The sequence below is a fragment of the Pristiophorus japonicus genome, chromosome 5 (assembly GCF_044704955.1).
Source record: "Pristiophorus japonicus isolate sPriJap1 chromosome 5, sPriJap1.hap1, whole genome shotgun sequence".
Classification (NCBI taxonomy): domain Eukaryota; kingdom Metazoa; phylum Chordata; class Chondrichthyes; family Pristiophoridae; genus Pristiophorus; species Pristiophorus japonicus.
In genome coordinates, this window is record NC_091981.1 from 185,964,144 (window position 1) to 185,984,430 (window position 20,287).

The 20,287-nt window shown below is 42.1% G+C and overlaps 1 protein-coding gene across 6 annotated transcripts in view; it reads right to left on the reverse strand.

Annotated features, from left to right (window-relative positions):
* LOC139264544 (growth factor receptor-bound protein 10-like) overlaps window positions 1–20,287 on the reverse strand; it is a 318,358-nt gene that overhangs the window by 191,870 nt on the left and 106,201 nt on the right. For all 6 annotated transcript variants that reach the window (XM_070881164.1, XM_070881168.1, XM_070881167.1 and 3 more), the window contains one exon: window positions 8,285–8,375. In XM_070881164.1, coding sequence (XP_070737265.1) covers window positions 8,285–8,375 — 91 coding nt within the window. The remainder of the gene's footprint in view (window positions 1–8,284; window positions 8,376–20,287) is intronic.

Below are 20,287 nucleotides of genomic sequence, written 5' to 3' on the forward strand. Positions count from 1 at the left end.
TGTCAAACATGATTTCCCTTTCATAAAACCACACTGACTCTGCTTGATTGAATGAGATGAGAGACTGTTCACAGTAAACTGGGCAAATCAGTTAATGGTTAAATGACAGAAGATCGGTGGGAGGTGTTCAAATAAGAATTTAACGTGATATAGAATCAGTTTATATCCCCAAGAGGCAAGAAGCTCTACTTGCCAAAAACAAGACAGCCATGGACGGCTAAAGAACCAAGGGATAATATAAAACAAAGAAAAATCATGCAAAAATGCAAAAACTACCACAGATCCTGGCAACATCTTGAATAATTAAGTTGCTTCCATATTTACAGCATGCATAACCTACCAAGGAAACTGACATTGAATCACAGTCAGGGACTCAACAAAATTAACAGTAAAGAAGAAAATAATGGCACCAAGGAGTGACAAATCCCCAGGAAAAGATGGTTTCCATCGCAGGGATTAAAAGAAGTAGTTGAGAACATTGCAAATGCCCTATGATCTTCCAAAGTTCTCTCGAGTGAGGAACCGTTCTTTAGATTGGAAAATTGAACGTCACTCCGTTATTTAAGAAAGGTTAAGGCGAAAGGGGGAAAACAGGGAATTATAGACCAGTTAAGCCTAATATTTGTCATCAGGAAATTACTTGAGTCTATAATTAAGGGTAGAGTGACTGAACATCTTGAAAATTTTCAGCTGGTCAGAGAGCCAGCATGGATGTGTGAAGGGTAGGTCATGCCTGACGAACCTGATTGAATTTTTTGAAGAGGTGATTAAAGTCGTGGAAAGGGGAAATGTCTATTGATGTTATTTATATGGACTTCCAGAAGGCATTTGATAATGTTTCTTATAAGAAACTGTTAGCTAAAGTTGAAGCTTGTGGAATTGAAGGCAAAGTATTGATCTGGTTAGGAAATTGGCTCAGCGGCAGGATAACACAGGTACACTAATTCGCAGGATGTGACTACTGGTGTCGCACAAGGATCTGTGTTGTGCCCTCAAATATTCACCGGATTTATTAATGACTTATGATGGGATAGAAAGCAACATAACCAAGTTTGCAGGGAGGTGTTGCTACAGTTGTACAGGGCCTTGGTGAGGCCACACCTGGAGTATTGTGTACAGTTTTGGTCTCCTAACTTGAGGAAGGACATTCTTGCTATTGAGGGAGTGCAGCGAAGGTTCACCAGACTGATTCCCGGGATGGCGGGACTGACCTATCAAGAAAGATTGGATCAATTGGGCTTGTATTCACTGGAGTTCAGAAGAATGAGAGGGGACCTCATAGAAACGTTTAAAATTCTGACGGGTTTAGACAGGTTAGATGCAGAAAGAATGTTCCCAATGTTGGGGAGGTCCAGAACCAGGGGTCACAGTCTGAGGATAAGGGGTAAGCCATTTAGGACCGAGATGAGGAGAAACTTCTTCACCCAGAGAGTGGTGAACCTGTGGAATTCTCTACCACAGAAAGTAGTTGAGGCCAATTCACTAAATATATTCAAAAGGGAGTTAGATGAAGTCCTTACTACTCGGGGGATCAAGGGTTATGGCGAGAAAGCAGGAAGGGGGTACTGAAGTTTCATGTTCAGCCATGAACTCATTGAATGGCGGTGCAGGCTAGAAGGGCTGAATGGCCTGCTCCTGCACCTATTTTCTATGTTTCTATGTTTCTATACAAAGATACGCAGCACTGTAAGCATAAAATTACAAGATTTTAATAGTGGTAAATGGATTTCAATGTAGACAAGTGTGAGGTTATCCACTGGACTTAAAAATATAGTACAGAGCACTTTCTAAATGGTGAAAAGCTAGAAAAAGTGGAGACAAGAGTGGCAAGGCTTTTGACAGAGCACCACATGGCAGACCGGCCAAAAATGTAAAAGCCCATGGAATCCAAGGGAAAGTAGCAACTTAGATCCAAATTTGGCTCAGTGGCAGGAAAACTAGGGTAATGGTCGATGGGTGTTTTCGTGACTAGAAGTCTGTTTCCAGTGGGGTTTCGCAGGGTTCAGTTTTAGGTCCCTTCTTTTTTATGGTATATATCAATCATTTAGACTTGAATGTAGAGGGGTGATTAAGTAGTTTGTAGATGATACAAAAATTGGCCATGTGACTGACAGTGAGGATGAAAGCTGTAGACTGCAGAATGATATCAATGGACTGATCAAGTGGGCAGATGAGTGGCAAATCTGGGGACATGAGGTAATGTATTTGGGGAGGGCGAACAAGGCAAGGGAATACACAACAGTAGGATACTGAGAAGTGTAGAGGAACAGATGGACCTTGGAATGCATGTTCACAGATCTCTAAAGGTAGGACAGGTAGATAAGGTAGCCTACGGGACATTGCCTTTATTAGCCAAGGCATAGAATAAGAGCGGAGAGGTTATCCTCTAACTGTATAAAACACTAGTTCGGCCACAGCTAGAGTACTGCGTACAGTTCTGGTCACATTAGAGAAAGGATGTGATCGTATGAGGGTACAGAGGAAATTTATGAGGATGTTGCCAAGACTGGAGACTTTTAGCTATGACCAAAGTTAGGATAGGTTGGGGTTGTATTCTTTGGAACAGAGGCCGACGAGGAGAGATTTAATTGAGGTGTATAAAATTATGAGGGGTCTAAATAGAGTGGATAGGAAGGACTTAATTCCCTTAGCAGAGGGGTCAATAACCAGGGGGCACAGATTTAAAATAATTGGTAGAAGGATTAGGAGAGTTAAGAAGAATTTTATCACCTGGAGTGTGGTGGAACTCACTGCCTGAAAGGCAGAAACCTTTCCACATTTAAAAAATACTTGGATATGCATTTAAATGTCCTAACCTACAAGGCTATGGCTACGGACCAAGAGCTGGAAAGTGATATTAGGCTGTATAACACTTTTTTTGGCCAGTACAGACATAATGGGCTGGATGGCCTCCTTCTGTGGCGTAAATTTCTATGATTCTATAAGAGAGACTTGGGGATCTATGTGCATAGATTAAAAGATCATGGACCAGGTACAGAAAATAATCAAAAAGGCTGATGGAATGCTAGCCTTTATATCTAGAAGACTAGAATACAAGGGGGTAGAAGTTGTGCTACAATGATACAAAACAATGTTTAGACCACACCTGCAGTATGTTGAACAGTTCTGGCACCACACTTTAGGAAGGATATATTTGACTTGGAGAGATTGCAGTGTTGATTTACCAAAATATACCTAGACTGCCAAGGGTTAAATTACAAAGAGAGAGATTACACTGGAATTTTGGACGGTTAAGGGGTGATTTGATCGAAGTTTTCAAGATATTAAGGGGAGCGGATAGAGTAGAGAGAAACTATTTCCGCTGGCTGAGGAGTCTAGGGCGAGGGGACATAGTCTAAAAATTAGAGCAGGCCTTTGAGGAGTGAAGTTAGGAAACATTTCTACATGCAAAAGGTGGTAAAAGTTTGGAACTCTCTTCCACAAATGGTGATTGATTGCTAGGTCAATTGTTAATTTTAAGTCGGAGATTGATAGATTTTTGTTAACCAAAGGTAATAAAAGGGATATGGGGCAAAGGTGGGTATATGGAGTTTGGTCACAGATTAGCCACAATCTTACTGATTGGCGGAACAGGCTCGAAGGAATAGACAACCTGTTCCTATGTCCTGAGGTTGTGCTTGAACCACAACAGTCTTGCATTGATGGTGCTCCCACAATGTGGTGAGGTAGGAAATTTGAGAAATGTGACTCAATAACAAAGGACTGGCGATACGGCCGGATGGGGTGTGACTTGGAAGGGAAGTAGGAGGATTGGTGTTCCCATATTACTGCTCTTGTCCTTCTTGATGGCAGGTGCGATCAAAGCAAACTTGATTTGAGTTGCCTGTAGATTGTACATGCGCTTGCCACAATGCACCAATGGTGGAGAGAGTGATACCAAGATCAATGGTAGAAGTACTAATCAAGTGGACTAATGTGTCCTGGGTAATGTTAACTTAACATTTAGATGCAGCTGCAAAATTTAAGTATTCCATCACACTCCTATTTTGATGCTTGCAAATAGTGAGATCAGGATGTGAGCTACTCAACAGTGAGAACCCTGTCTCAGTCATGCTCTAGTAGCCAGTATTGATACAGTTGGTCCAATCAAGCCTCTGCATATTGATGGGTGGGAGACTTTGCGATAGCGTTATTGAAGGTCGGGGGTGGTGATCGGGCCTATTCTCATGTTGGAGCTGGTCATCGCTTGCCACTCGTCAGCCGAAGCTGGATGTTGCCCAGGTCCTGCTGTATGCTGCCATGAGCTGCTTTATTATTGGAACTGATGTAAATGGAGCTGAATTCTTAACAGCACCACTTGTCCTTATGACGAGGGAAGGTTGCTGATGATGCAACTACAGATGAAGATGCCAATGATACCGTTCTGATTAGCTGCAATGATTGGCCTTGAACAACCATGAACATCTTTTTTTGCACCAGGTATGACTCTAGCCACTGTAGACATTTCCCCTTGACCACTATTTACCTTGGTTTTACTAAGGCTCCCCGGTAAGTCAGTCAGTCAAGTGTTGCCCTGATGTCAAAAGCAGCTGTCATTTTTCCTTTGGCATTCAGTTCGTATCCATACCTGGATGGAGGCTATCATGAGATCGCGACTCAAGGAGCTCTGGTAGTACCCAAACTGAGCATCAAGCAGGTTATTGGTGAGCAGGTGTCATCCGACAGCACTATTGATGGCTCGTTTCATCACTTTGCTGCTGATTGGAAGGAGGCTGCTAAGACAGTAATTGGCTGGGTTAGGTCGTCTTTGCTTTTTGTGGATAGGACATACTTGGGCAATTTTCCATCTTGTTGGGTAGATGCCAGTGCCCTAACTGCAGTGGAAGAGTTCAGATAGGGCATCCAACTTGCTCTGGTGTGCAGGTCTTAAGCAATACAGATGGCATGTTATCAGGGTCTGTAGGTTCTGTTGTGTCCAGTGTGACGCTTCTCAATGTTATATGGTGTAAACTGAATTGACTGGACAATGGCATCTACAACAGTGTGAACCTCAGAAATGGGCCAAGTCAATTTTGACAGAAGATGCCAGAAATCAATTCAGCTTCCTCTCTTGCACATGTGTGCTGAGCTCTGACATAGTTCAGGAAGGAGATGTTCATCGAGTCTTCTGTTAATTACTCGATAGCCCAACATCATTCTCAACGAAATGTGATACGACTACATAGCTTTTTGTTTTGATCAGGTTACACTACAAAAACTATAGAACTTATGGCTTTTCTTATTCAAGCTGAGAACGTTGAAAGCTTCAGATTATGAACGGCAAGGTAAATAATGATAGATTGTTTCCACAGGTCAGTGAAATAGTAACAAAGCAAAAATTTACAATCACAAATAGACTCGAAAACATTCTTTACACAGTGAACGAACAGAATGTCAAATTCTCTGCCACAAATCACTGTTCAAGCAGAGCTCAAATTCTTTTTAAAGGGAATTCAGGTAGCTGCTTCAAAAAAAGACCATGGATAGCAACAAAGAAAATCCAGCCAAAACCTGTTCAGCCTAATAGCTTATTTCTGGGCTTATAATATTGTACAGCTTTGATGCTGTCGAGTCATAAGATAATCAATACAAATGCATCCTTGGATATTGAAGTCAGCTTTTGTGGCCCGTGCTAATGTTAAAAATTATTTTTCTTCCATCAAAAGAATAGAAAACGAGAAATATTCAGATTATGCCCTCTAAACATAAGCAGGAGAACCACATGGCTGAAAATTGGTTGGAATACAGCCATTTCACTTTCACTTTTATGATCAGAGTTTGAAACCAGTGCAGGCTGACTCAATTTAAAATTCTCATCTTTACCAGCTAAATTAAGTCAATTTGTATAGAATCATAGAAATTTACAGCATGGAAGGAGGCCATTTCGGCCCATCATGCCCCACCCGCCGACAAGGAGCTATCCAGCCTAATCCCACTTGCCAGCTCTCGGTCCGTAGCCTTGAAGTGCATATCCAAGTACTTATTAAATACGGTGAGGGTTTCTGCCTCTACCAACTTTACAGGAAGTGATTTCTGGACCCCCACCACCTGCTGGGTGAGAAAAGATCCCTTCAAAACCTCCTACCAATCACTTTAAATCTATGCCCCCTGGTTGTTGACCCCTCTGCTTAGGGAAATAGGTCCTTCCTGTCCACCCCATCTAGGCCCCTTATAATTTTATACACCTCAATAAAGGTCTCCCATCAGCCTTCTCTGTTCCAAAGAAAACAAACCTCAGTTAAAATTCACCAGTCCAGGCAACATCCTCATAAATCTCCTCTGTACCCTCTCTAATGCAGTCACATATTTCCTATAATGGGGTGACCAGAACTGCACGTAGTACTCTAGCTGTGGCCTAACTAGTGTTTTATACAGTTATAGGATAACCTCCCTGTTCTTGTATTCTATGCCTTGGCTAATAAAGGCAAGTATTCCGTTTGCCTTCTTAACCACCTTATCTACCTGGCTTGCTACCTTCAGGGATCTGTGGACATATGCACTCCAAGGTCCCTTTGTTCAGCTACACTTCAGTCATTACCATTTAATGTCTTGTATTCCCTTGTCTTGTTAGCCCACCCAAATGCATTACCTCACACTTTTCAGGATTAAATTCTATTTGACACCCAACAGCCATTATCCTTTGCTTCCTGCCTCAGCCGATTTTGGATCCAACTTGCCACTTTGCCTTGGATCCCATGGGCTTTTACTTTCGTGACCAGTCTGCCATGTGGGACCTTACCTTAAGCCTTGCTAAAATCCATATACACTACATCAAATGCAATGCCTTCATCTACCCTCTTTGTTACCTCCTCAAAAAATTAAATTAGTCAGACACGACCTTCCCTTAACAAATCCATGCTGACTGTCCTTAATTAATCAGTGTCTTTCTAAAAGAAGATTTATCTTGTCCCTCAGGATTTTTTTCCAGTAATTTTCCCACCGAGGTTAGGCTGACTGGCCTATCCCTTTCTCCCTTTTTAAACAAAGGTACAACATTAGCAGTCCTCCAGCACACCTGCAGCCAGAGAGGAAAATGATGATCAGAACTATTTCCTCTTTTGTTTCTCTTTATAGCCTGGGATACATTTCATCCAGGCCTGGGGATTTATCCACTTTCAAACCTGCTAAACCTCATAATACTTCCTCTCTCTATTAATTTCATCTAATATTTCACACCTCCTCCTCCCGGATTGCAATGTCTGCATCGACCCTCTCTTTTGTGAAAAGAGACGCAAAGTATTCATTGAGAACCATACCCACGTCTTCCGTCTCCATACACAAATTACCTTTATGGTCTCTAGTATGCCCTACTCTTTCTTTAGTTATCCTCCTGCTCTTAATGTATTTATAAAATAGTTTCACCCCAGTTTCCCAGTAAACTTGCAGCATGCTTCTACCCATAATTCAACACAAACTGATTTCACCCAAGGGATCATATGGATAAGAGGGCTGGCAATGGGGTGAAAATTCCTGCACAATGCAGACAAAGCACATTGCTGGGGAAGGACAAGAAAGTTTTACTTCGAAACTGTCTTGAGGTAAAAAGAAACAGGATCAGGATTAGGCCATTCAACCACTCAAATCTGCTCTCCTATTCAATTAGATTATGGATGACCTGTATCTCAATTTCATTTACCTGGCTTTTGTTCTATATCCCTTCATACCCTTGCCCAATAAAAATCTATACATCAGAGCCATGAAAATTTCAGTTGACCCAGCACCCACAGGCTTTTGGGAAATAGCTCCAGATTTACACAACCGTGAACAAGTACTTCCTCATTTCACGAACCTTGGCAAAGCTTTCATTTTAAAATGTGCTCCCTTGATCTGCAGTGGAGCTTGAACCAATGATCTTCTGAGCCAAGACCAACACCCAGATAAATCTATTTTTTCTATTATTGCTAGACTGTTAACCTTTTAGGTGATGTTATCAGTTTGTGCTGAATTATAGATAGAATTGTGTTCAATATTCGAGGAAACAGTTGTAAAGTATACAAATTTGTTCAATGTAACTGAGAAATATGGGAAACTGTTTCATCCCATCATCCCACTGGCTTCAAACTCTGATCCGAAAAGTGTAATGACTGTAGTCCAACCAACCGTTGACCAGTTTCCTCCTCTGCTTATGTATTAGAGGGCATGGTGTGAATGGCTTTATTTTGATACTTGACCCAGGAGTGCTCAGTTCTGCCACGAGGTCCCAAACATTCCATTATACAGCACTGACAATACCTCACCATAGTGACAGATTATTGCAAATCATGACCAAGCAACAAATACTAACCTTGATGGCTAGGTGAATTATGACTGCATGTAGCTTGGAAACTAGGTCCAATCGCTTCCCTTGGCCTGTGTGATGTCCGGTCTACATTGTCCTGAAAAGGCAAAATCAAATGTATAGCCATATTTTAATATATTGTATCTCACAAACCACATCTCTCATGGTGTTGCTTACAGTTGGAGAAAACTGTTTGTGCAACAGAATTATAATATCACAGAATAAATTGTTACAATGTTTTTTAATGTGCATTAGCACCATGACTCATGGCACATATACAAAACAAAAACACTTGCAAAAATGCTAGTCTGAGGGATGAAAAATTGCAAATAATGTTGCTCATAAAAAGAGCAACCATTAAAAAAATATTGCTTTAAAAAAAATGCAATACCACAGATTAAGAAAATTGGCTTTCACAGAAATGGTGTGAATTTTGGGGGGAAAAAGTAGACAACAAAATTCCATATACAGGACATAGAACAGTAAAACCATATAAAGTCCATGGGTAGCTCCTGACTCAAGGGCAAACATTGCATGTTCATAATACTGAACAAACAGTGTGGAACAAAAAAAATAGGAACAACCAGCTGAAGCACAAAAATAATTTTAAGACTATGGGCAACTTAACTGCCTCTCCGCTCTCCCCCCCCCCCAAAGTTACTGAACTTAATTTTTAAATCAATTTTATATAAACAGTACATACAGATCATCAAATCAGGCAAATTTGCACATCATATTGATAACGGATTCAAGTTTGTCACACCTTAATATAAATCTGTTGATTGACTATTTATTGATTGCAATTCAGTTATATGCAAATCTTTTAGAAAAGAAAGGTGAACAAAGCAAACCAAATGACCCAGATAAGTTTTGCAGAAGATTTTGATTGCTATTTTATTTTCATATTACGGCCAGGTCCCAGGATCACAATCCAGGACCATACTTGAATATTGCTGAATCCCATAACCCTCCCATTTTCTTTAGTGCTGCACACCAGATACCTACCTCTCGCCTGGTGCCTTGCCTACCGTACGGTTGTGCAGTCTGGTCTTTAAAAAAAGGTAAAATGAAATGACGTGCCTACATAAAAGACATGTCGTAACAATAACAGCCACTGACATAATTCTCAGGGGGTTGTAGAGTAGAGGAATTTGGTGTCAAAAATACAAAATACCAGTGAAGATCCCTGAATACCATACACAATTTTACTTAGTCACAGTAAATCAGTTCCTTGATAATATATTGTGCATTACCTAGCACAAGGTCCAACGTAACTAACATAAGGCCTACAGTAATAAAGCAGCAACACACCATGAGCAACACCATGGGAAAGAAGCTAAATTTATATTATATTAAAAACCTACCATTTGCATAACTCAGCACACTTTTATCATACTTTGTGGCAATGTTTTCCCATTATAAATTCCTAGGTCCACATTTATAATGGGTTTTGTCTATGCTAACTCACCACTGATGTACAATCTGGCGACTGGGTTCCCATAACATCATTCACAATGCTGTGTGAAAATAATCCCCATACACCACTTATTCATTCTGTAATTTCAATTACTAAAGCTGAAAATAAGGATTTAAAGAAGAAAAATACAGATTTCACAACATAATAAAATTTATTATCTCTGGTGTCTAATTCCTTCATTAAAGCTTTTACTTGAAGCTCAACCTGTCCCAAAAACTTGGACTTGGGCTTGCTATTCTGCCCAGTGCAGTGACGGTTCTGAATTTGGATTGTACAGTGTCAACATGTACAGTGTATCTAACTTTCCAGTATGCGTCAATACCAGCCACACAGAGGAAGGCAAACAGAGGTAAAGATAAACACCCTCTTCCCACTACTTTAAGAGATAGAATGGGCTAGATATATAGTCATATATAGTCCACAAGAGGGTGAACTATATATGGAAATGTATAGCTTTGTTTGACAGAATATGGCCAAAAATCCATCTCTTGGTCCAGGACTCAGTAGAGTCAAATGTTATTACAGAATAGTGGACTTCAAAGTAACTTACTTCAGACAAAAATTGATCTTCAACAGAAATGTAGCCACGCTGTCAATCCGCCACAAGGTTATAATAATAAGAATTATCAGGACTAAAGACCTCTGACTATGCTAGGAACAGAAAAGCTGCTGCAACTGTATCATAGAATCATAGAAATTTACAGCACAGGAGGCCATTCGACCCATCGTGTATGTGCCGGCCGAAAAAGCGCTATCCAACCTAATCCCACTTTCCAGCTCTTGATCCACGGCTTTGTAGGTTACGGCACTTCAAGAGCATATCTAAGTACTTTTTAATTGTGAGGAAGGTTTCTGCCTCTACCTTTCAGGCAGTGAGTTCCAAATCCCCACCACCCTTGGGTGAAAAAAGTTCTCAACTTCCCTCCAATCCTTATACCAATTACTTTAAATCTATGCCCTCTATTAACATATCTGCTAAGGGAAAACAGTCCTTCCTATCCATTCTATCTAGGCCCCTCAATTAAATCCCCTCAGCCTCCTCTGTTCCAAAAAAACCCCCAATCTTTCCTCTCAGCTAAAAGTCTCTAGTCCTGGCAACATCCGCGTAAATCTCCTTTTTACAAGTGCAATCACATCTTTCCAGTCCCCTGGAGTCGAGAATGACTTGCTTCCACACTGAGTTCTAAGGTGACTAATGAGTCCTATGCGGGATCGACAGAATCTGTCACAGGTGGGGGGTTGAAGGGACAGATGGGTGGGGTGCTTGGTTTGTCATATGCTCCTTCTGCTGTTTGTACTCGACTTCCGCGTGCTCCCGAAGAAGCTCTAAGGGCTGGAAATTCCACCCATTTACCGCCGTTTTTTTGGTGGATAAAGTAATTTACTGTTCTTTTTGGGCGGTAAATGCGATGCACAAAATTTATTGCCGCGGCAGAAAATTCACTAGTGGTTGTCCGCCGGTGGCAAAAAAATACCGGCAACTTTTTTTTCAGCATTTTTATGTCGTCCATCTTTGTGCAGCGCCTTGCTATCGCCACAGGCAGAAAATTCACCGATACCGTCATTTTTACCGCCAGTCAAAATACCTGTCGTGAAAACTCAAATCTTACCTGCTCGGATCCACGATGCACCCAGCGCTAACACCACCATTTTGAAAAACAGTGAATGTCAGTGCACAAAGGATTTTGAGAGAAGGCTGTGTTTTACACGGAGCTTTATGTGAGTTCATATTTTGCTAATTTTTCATGCTAGCGGTTTTATAATGTCACAACGGTGCAATAATATTTGCTTTCGGGGTTTAAGATGCTTTAATTCTCTGCGTGAATTGGTGGAAATTTGAAAAATCAGTGAAAAAAGAATTTGCAGACAGTTTTTTTTTCGGGCACCAAAAAACCCATCATGCAAGGCTAATTTTACCACTACCGTCGGTCATCATTTGATGGAAGGCTGATAAATTGGTCATAGCAGTATTTTGGCGGTAAAAGAAACTATATCCTCAAATACCGCCGAAAAACCGGTGATAGCGGTATTTTACAAATGTTCAGCCCTTTGTGTGCCTTTTCAAATGCTTCTGCTCCACTTTGAGCGGTCTTGGGCCAGGGATTCGCAAGAATCAGTGATGATGTTACATTTTTTCAAGGAAGCTAGGAGGACGTCCTTTTAGCGTTTTCTCTGCCCTCCTGGGACTTGCTTGCCGTGACAGAGCTCGGAGTAGAGTGCTTGTTTCGGGAGTCTTGAATCAGGCATGCAAACAGTGTGGTCCGTCCATCGGAGCTGATTGAGCGTGATCAATGCCTCAATGCTGGGGATGTTGGCCTGAGAGAACACTGATATGCCTATCCTGCCAATGGATTTGCAGGGTTTTGCAGAGGCAGCGTTGGTGGTACTTCTCCAGTGCTTTGAGGTGCCTGCTGTACATAGTCCATGTCTTTGAAGCATGTCTGGGAACCTATGCAGGGAGACAGGGAAATAAAATGGGGGCAGAAGCAAATTATAGAAAGGAGAATAGTACAAGTGGAGGACAGAGAAACCCAAGGCAAAAATCAATCAGGGCCACATTACAGCAAAATTCTGAAGGGACAAAGTGTTAAAAAGACAAGCCTGAAAGCTCTGTCTCAATGAGAGGAGAATTCGTAATAAGGTGGATGAATTAACTGCGCAGGCAGGTGTTAATGATGATATAATTGGGATTACGGAGACATGGCTCCAAGGGGACCAAGGCTGGGAACTCAACATCCAGGGGTATTCAACATTCAGGAAGGATAGACACAAAGGAAAGGGGGGGTGGGGTAGCATTGCTACTTAAAGAGGAAATTAACGCAATAGTAAGAAAGGACATTAGCTTGGATGATGTGGAATCTGTATGGGTAGAGCTGTGTAATACCAAAGGGCAGAAACGCTAGAGGGAGTTGTGTACAGACCACCAAACAGTTGTAGTGAGGTTGGGGATGGCATCAAACAGGAAATTAGCAATGCGTGCAATAAAGGTACAGCAGTTACCATGGGCGACTTTAATCTACATATACATTGGGCTAACCAAGCTGGTAGCAATGCGGTGGAGGAGGATTTCCTGGAGTGTATTAGGGATGGCTTTCTAGACCAATATGTCGAGGAACCAACTAGAGAACGGGCCATCCTAGACTGGGTGTTGTGTAATGAGAAACGATTAATTAGCAATCTTGTTGTGCGAGGCCCCTTGGGGAAGAGTGACCATAATATGGTAGAATTCTTTATTAAGATGGAGAGTAACTGTTAATTCAGAGACTAGGGTCCTGAACTTAAGGAAAGGTAACTTCGATGGTATGAGACGTGAATTGGCTAGGATAGACTGGCAAATGATACTTAAAAGGTTGACTGTGAATAGGCAATGGCAGACATATATAGATTACATGAATGAACTTCAACAATTGTACATCCCTGTCTGGAGTAAAAATAAAACAGGGATGGTAGCTCAACCGTGGCTAACAAGGGAAATAAGGGATAGTGTTAAATCCAAGGAAGAGGCATATAAATTGGCCAGAAAAAGCAGCAAACCTGAGGACGAGGAGAAATTTAGAATTCTGCAGAGAAGGACAAAGGGTTTAATTAGGAGGGGGAAAATAGAGTATGAGGGGAAGCTTGCAGTGAACATAAAAACTGACTGCAAAAGCTTCTATAAATGTGAAGAGAAAAAGATTAGTGAAGACCAACGTAGGTCCTTTGCAGTCAGAATCAGGTGAATTTATAATGGAGAACAAAGAAATGGCAGACCAACTGAACAAATACTTTGGTTCTGTCTTCACGAAGGAAGACACAAATAACCTTCCGGAAATACTAGGGGTTCGAGGATCTAGCGAAAAGGAGGAACTGAAGGAAATCCTTATTGGCCAGGAAATTGTGTTGGGGAAATTGATGAGATTGAAGGCCAATAAATCCCCAGGGACTGAAAGGCTGCATCCCAGGAAGTGGCCCTCGAAATAGCAGATGCATTGGTGATCGTTTTCCAACATTCTATTGACTCTGGATCAGTTCGTATGGACTGGAGGGTAGCTAATGTAACCACACGTTTTAAAAAAGGATGACGAGAGAAAACAGGGAATTATAGACCGGTTAGCCTGACATCGGTAGTGGGGAAAACGTTGGAATCAATTATTAAAGATGAAATAGCAGTGCATTTGGAACGCAGTGACAGGATCAGTCCTAGTCAGCATGGATTTATGAAAGGGAAATCATGCTTGACAAATTTCCTAGAATTTTTTGAGGATGTAACTAGTAGAGTGGACATGGGAGAACCAGTGGATGTGGTGTATTTGGACTTTCAAAAGGCTTTTGACAAGGTCCCATACAAGAGATTAGTGTGCAAAATTAAAGCACATGGTATTGGGGGGTAATATACTGACGTGGATAGAGAACTGGTTGGCAGACAGAAAGCAGAGAGTCGGGATAAACGGGTCCTTTTCAGAATGGCAGGCAATGACCAGTGGGGTGCCACAGGGTTCAGTGCTGGGACCCCAGCTATTTACAATATACATCAATGATTTAGATGAAGGAATTGAATCTAATATCTCCAAGTTTGCAGATGATACTAAACTGGGTGGCAGTGTGAGTTGTGAGGAGGATGCCAAGAGGCTGCAGGGTGACTTGGACAGGTTAGGTGAGTGGGCAAATGCATGGCAGATGCAGTATAATATGGATAAATGTGAGGTTATCCACTTTGGTGGCAAAAACAGGACGACAGATTATCTGAATGGTGACAGATTAGGAAAAGGGGAGGTGCAATGAGATCTGGGTGTCATGGTGCGTCAGTCATTGAAGTTTGGCATACAGGTACAGCAGGCGGTGAAGGCGGCAAATGGCATGTTGGCCTTCATAGCTAAAGGATTTGAGTATAGGAGCAGGAAGGTCTTACTGCAGTTTACAGAGCCTTGGTGAGGCCACACCTGGAATAGCGTGTTCAGTTTTGGTCTCCTAATCTGAGGAAGAACGTTCTTGCTATTGAGAGAATACAGCAAAGGTTCACTAGATTGATTCCCGGGATGACGGGACTGACATATCAAGAAAGACTGGATCAACTAGGCTTGTATTCACTGGAGTTCAGAAGAATCAGAGGGGACTTCATAGAAACGTTTAAAATTCCAACGGGTTTAGGCAGGTTAGATGCAGGAAGAATGTTCCCAATGTTGGGGAAGTCCAGAACCAGGGGTCACAGTCTAAGGATAAGGGGTAAGCCATTTAGGACCGAGATGAGGAGAAACTTCTTCACCCAGAGAGTGGTGAATCTGTGGAATTCTCCACCACAGAAAGTTGTTGAGGCCAATTCACTAAATATATTCAAAAAGGAGTTAGATGTAGTCCTTACTACTAGGGGGATCAAGGGGTATGGCGAGAAAGCAGGAATGGGGTACTGAAGTTGCATGTTCAGCCATGAACTCATTGAATGGCGGTGCAGGCTCAAAGGGCCGAATGGCCTACTCCTGCACCTATTTTCTATGTTTCTATGTTAGGACTGACATATGAGGAGCGATTGGATCAACTGGGCTTGTATCCACTGGAGTTTAAATGAATGAGAGGGGATCTCATAGAAACATAAAATTCTGACGGGATTGGACAAGTTAGAGGCTGGAAGAATGTCCCCGTTGCTGGGGAGTTCCAGAACCAGGGGTCACAGTCTAAGGATAAGAGGTAAGCCATTTAGGACCGAGATGAGGAGAAACTTCTTCAGAGTAGTTAACCTGTGGAATTCTCGACCGCAGAAAGTTGTTCAGACTAGTTCGTTAGATATATTCAAAAAGGGAGTTAGATATGGCCCTTACGGCTAAAGGGATCAAGGGGTATGGAGAGAAAGCAGGAAAGGGGTACTGAGGTTGAATGATCAGCTATGATCTTATTGAATGGCGGTGCAGGCTCGAAGAGTCGAATGGCCTGCTCCTGCACCTAATTTCTGTGTTTCTATGTAGGAGGGCATATATCACTGCTGCTCTGTAGACCATGAACTGGGGCTGAGTATGAGATCTTGGGTCTTCTCTTCAGACGACCAAAAGCTGCATTGGATTTAGTCAGCGATGTTTTCCCTCGCTGATAGAAGGCTCCCAAGGGCTGGAAAGTGGTCCACGCTGTCCAATGTTTCGGCATGGATCTTGATAATCGGGGGGGCAGTGCAGGGGGGGGGGGGGGGGGGGGGGGCAGGGTGGTAGAGAACCCATGTCTTATGGATGTTTAATGCAAGGCTCAGTCTCCCGTATGCTTGAGTGAAGGAATTAACAATGGTTTGAAGTTCCGACTCCGAGCGTATACAAACGCAAGTGTCATCTGCATACTGTAATTCAATGACAGTTTGGAAAAACCTTGGTTCTGGACTGGAAGCGACGGATATTGAACAATTTCTCGTTCGTCCTGTAGATTAGTTCCACTCCGGCAGGGAGCTTGTTATAGGCGAGATTAAGTATTGCAGCAAGAAAGATTGAGAAGAGCGTTGGTGCAATCACACAGCCTTACTTAACCCCAGTCATTGTGAAGCAGGCAGAGGATGGTGACAAATTTTTGACCTCTTAACAAATCTATGGTGACAGTCCTTGATTAAGCCATGCCTTTCTAAATGACGATTAATTCTTCCCGAATTTTTTCCATCAATTTGCCCACTACAGAGGTTAGGCTGACTCTCCTGCAATTACTCAGTCAACCCCTACTCCCCTTTGAAACAATGGTACAACATTAGCAGTCCTCCAGTACCACACCTGTAGCCAGAGAGGATTGAAAAATGATGGTCTGAGCCCCTATTTCCTCCCTTGCTTTTCTTAAACTGGGATACATTTCATCCGGCCCTGGAGATTTATCTACTTTCACAGATGCTAAACCCCTTAATATTTCCTCTCATTAGGTTTATCCCATCTCATATTTCACACTCCTCCTTAACTACAATGCACCGTCCCTTTATTTTGTGAAGACAAATGCAAAGTATTCATTAAAAACCATACCCACGTCTTCTGCCTCCAATGAATACTTTTCGTCTGTTTTCACAAAAGAGAGGGGTGATACAGACATTGCAATCCGGGAGAATGAGTGTGAAATACAGGTTGAACCTCCTTTATCCGGGACTCCCTCATCCGGCACCACCCCTCGTCCGGCACCATGCCCAGCCACCGGGTGCGCAAAACTCCGACATGTACAAATTAAGTCCTTCCTCGCTGGCGACTCCCGCAATCGCTGGCCTGACCCCCGCGATCCACCCCACCCCTCCCATGATCTCTCTGCTGCACTCACAGCCCCAAGCTAGCCAGCCCCGATATCCCCTTGCTCAGTACCTGTACCATCCAATTTAGCATGACTTTCCCTCTTCTGGCAAAATCCCTTATCCGGCACAGGCCAGGTCGTGAGGGTACCGGATAAGAGAGGTTCAATCTGTATTAGCTGAAATAAAGAGAGAGAGGGAGGAAATATTAAGGGGTTTAGCATCTTTGAAAGTGGATAAATCCCCAGGCCTGTATGAAATCTATCCCAGGTTGTTAAGGGAAGCAAGAGAGAAAATAGCAGAGGCTCTTACCATCATTTTCCTCTCTGAAACAGTCTTGATGTACCTGTAGCCAAAGTAAAACTTTTTTGTCCTTCCCCAGCAATGTGCTTAGTTGCACTGTGCAAGAATTTTCACCCCCATTGCCAGCCCTCTTATCCATATGATCCTTTGGGTGAAATCAGTTTGTGTTGAATTATGGGTTGAAGCATGCTGCAAGTTTACTGGGAAACAGGGTTGAAACTATTTTATAAATACATTAAGAGCAGGAGGATAACTAAAGAAAGAGTAGGGCATACTAGAGACCATAAAGGTAATCTGTGTATGGAGACGGAAGACGTGGGTATGGTTCTCAATGAATACGGTGTGTCTGTTTTCACAAAAAAAGAGAGATGGTCGATACAGACATTGCAATCCGGGAGGAGGAGTGTGAAATATTAGATGAAATAAACAGAGAGGGAGGAAGTATTATGGGGTTTAGCATCTGTGAAAGTGGATAAATCCCCAGGCCCGGATGAAATGTATCCCAGACTGTAAAGAGAAACAAAAGAGGAAATAGCAGTGGTTCTGATCATCATTTTCCAATCCTGCCTGACGACAGGCGTGGTGCTGGAGGACTGCTAATGATGTACCTTTGTTTAAAAAGGGAGAAAGGGATAGACCGAGTAAATACAGGCTCGTCAGCCTAACCTCAGTGGTGGAAAAATTACTGGGAAAAATCCTGAGCGACAGGATAAATCTTAATTTCGAAAGACACGGATCAATTAAGGACAGTCAGCATGGATTTGTTAAGGGAAGGCCGTGTCTGACTAACATGATTGAATTTTTTTTTTTTGAGGAGGGTGGATGAGAATAGTGCATTTGATGTAGTGTATATGGATTTTAGCAAGGCTTTTGATAGGGTCCCACATGGCAGACTGGTCATGAAAGTAAAAACCCATGGGATTCAAGGCAAAGTGGCAAGTTGGATCCAAAATTGGCAGGACAGGAAGCAAAGGGTAATGGTTGATGGGTGTTTGTGAGACTGGAAGGCTGTTCCAGTGTGGTTTCGCAGGGCTTCGTACTCGGTCCCTTGCTTTTTGTGGTCTATATCAATAAGTTAAGACTTGAATGTAGGGAGCATTATCAAAAAGTTTGCAGATAATACAAAAACTATCCATGTGGTTGATAATTAAGAAGAAAGCTGTAGACTGCAGGAAGATATCAACTGGTCAGGTGGACAGAACAGTGGCAAATGGAGTTCAATCCTGAGAAGTGAGAGGTAATGCATTAGGGAGGGCTAACAAGGCAAGGGAATACACAGTAAATGGCAGTACACTGAGAAGTGTAGAGGAACAAAGGGTCCTTGGAGTGCATGTCCACAGAACCCTGAAGGTAGCAGGCCAGGTAGTTAAGGTGGTTAAGGCGGCACACAGAATACTAGCCTGTATTAGCTGAGACATAGAATACAAGAGCAAGGAGGTTATGATTGAACTGTCTAAAACAGTAGTTAAGTTACAGCTAGAGTACTGCATGCAGTTCACATTACAGGAAAGATGTGATGGCATTAGAGAGGGTACAGAGGAGATTTACAAGGATGTTACCTAGACTGGAGAGTTTTAGCTGTGATAAAAAATTTGATAGGCTGGGGTTGTTTTCTTTGGAACACGAGAGGCTGAGGGGGAGACCTTATTGAGGTGTATAAAATTATAAGGGGTCAAGATGAGGTGGATAAGGACCTATTTCCTTTAGCAGAGAGGTCAACAACCAGGGGGCATAGATTTAAAATTATTCGTAGGAGGTTTAGAGGTGATTTGAGGAGTAATATTTTCACCCAGAGCTTGGTGGGGGGCTGGAATTCACTGACTGAAAGGGTGGTAGAGGTAGAAACCCTCACCACATTTACAAAGTAGCTGGGTATGCACTTGATGTACCGTATTCTACAAGGCTACGGACCACGAGCTGGAAAGTGGGATTAGGCTGAATAGCTCTTTGTTGGCCGGCACGGACACAATGGGTCGAAATGGCCTCCTTCCGTGCTGTAAATTTCTTTGATTCTAAATGTACAATTTGCCCTATCAACACCACTCAAGACAATTTCCTAAGGGTGGCACTCAACCATGTAAAGCCTCCAAGATAAAATTATGACATTTACGCTGAAAATATATGTTTTACAGATATCTGATGGCTTTGCTTATACATAATCCAAACATGGATCAGAGAATTGGGCAGTCAAGTAAAGGGGGTTTCAATTGCGATGGAGCAGCATAACTTTTGGATGATAACCAAGAGTGACAAAAAAAAAATTTACACAAGAAAATACTTTAACTTTTACAGTGTCTGATCATGTTCTCTCGGCATCTCAAAGCATTTATAAATCAATAATTTACTGCTGAGGTGCAGCCACATATAAGCAAACACAGCAACCAATTTGCCACACAGAAATTATTAATTAAGCTGTTTTTGGTGATGTTGGTTGAAGGGAAAATATCAGATCACACTGGAAGAACTCCCTGCTCTTCTATCAAATGGTACAATGGGATCTTTTATGCCCTTTAACAGGATGTCTATTTAACAGGTGACACCTCCAACAATGCAGTACTCCCACAGTGCTGCATTACCATTAGCCTAGAGTTTGTGATTAAGTCCTTCGGTGGCGTGTGCGCAACCAATTGAGTCAACCTGATAAATCTTATCCATTGAGCTTTGATTTTTTTTTTTAAATAGTGATATTTTAGAAGTCAGAAATCATCAGTTGGTGGCACACCTATGATCCAAATGGTGAAATGAAAAACATGATATTTGGTGTACCTGCATGAAAAACACATCACTAACTTGTTCCTGTTCAAGAGGTCATTTACAAGTTTTCTCTTCCCATTCTCACTCTTGGTTAGTTTGCTTTTCATAGATACTATGTTGGAACTACTGGATTCACCCCTTTACATATCAAACTGCTTTCATCCAGCCTTTTTGTAAATTGATTGCCAATAATTTGGTGCCATTCTTCTGTTTTGTATACTTTTTCTGTGTTCACTATGACGTGAGAAGTTCTGGAATCTTGCAAAAC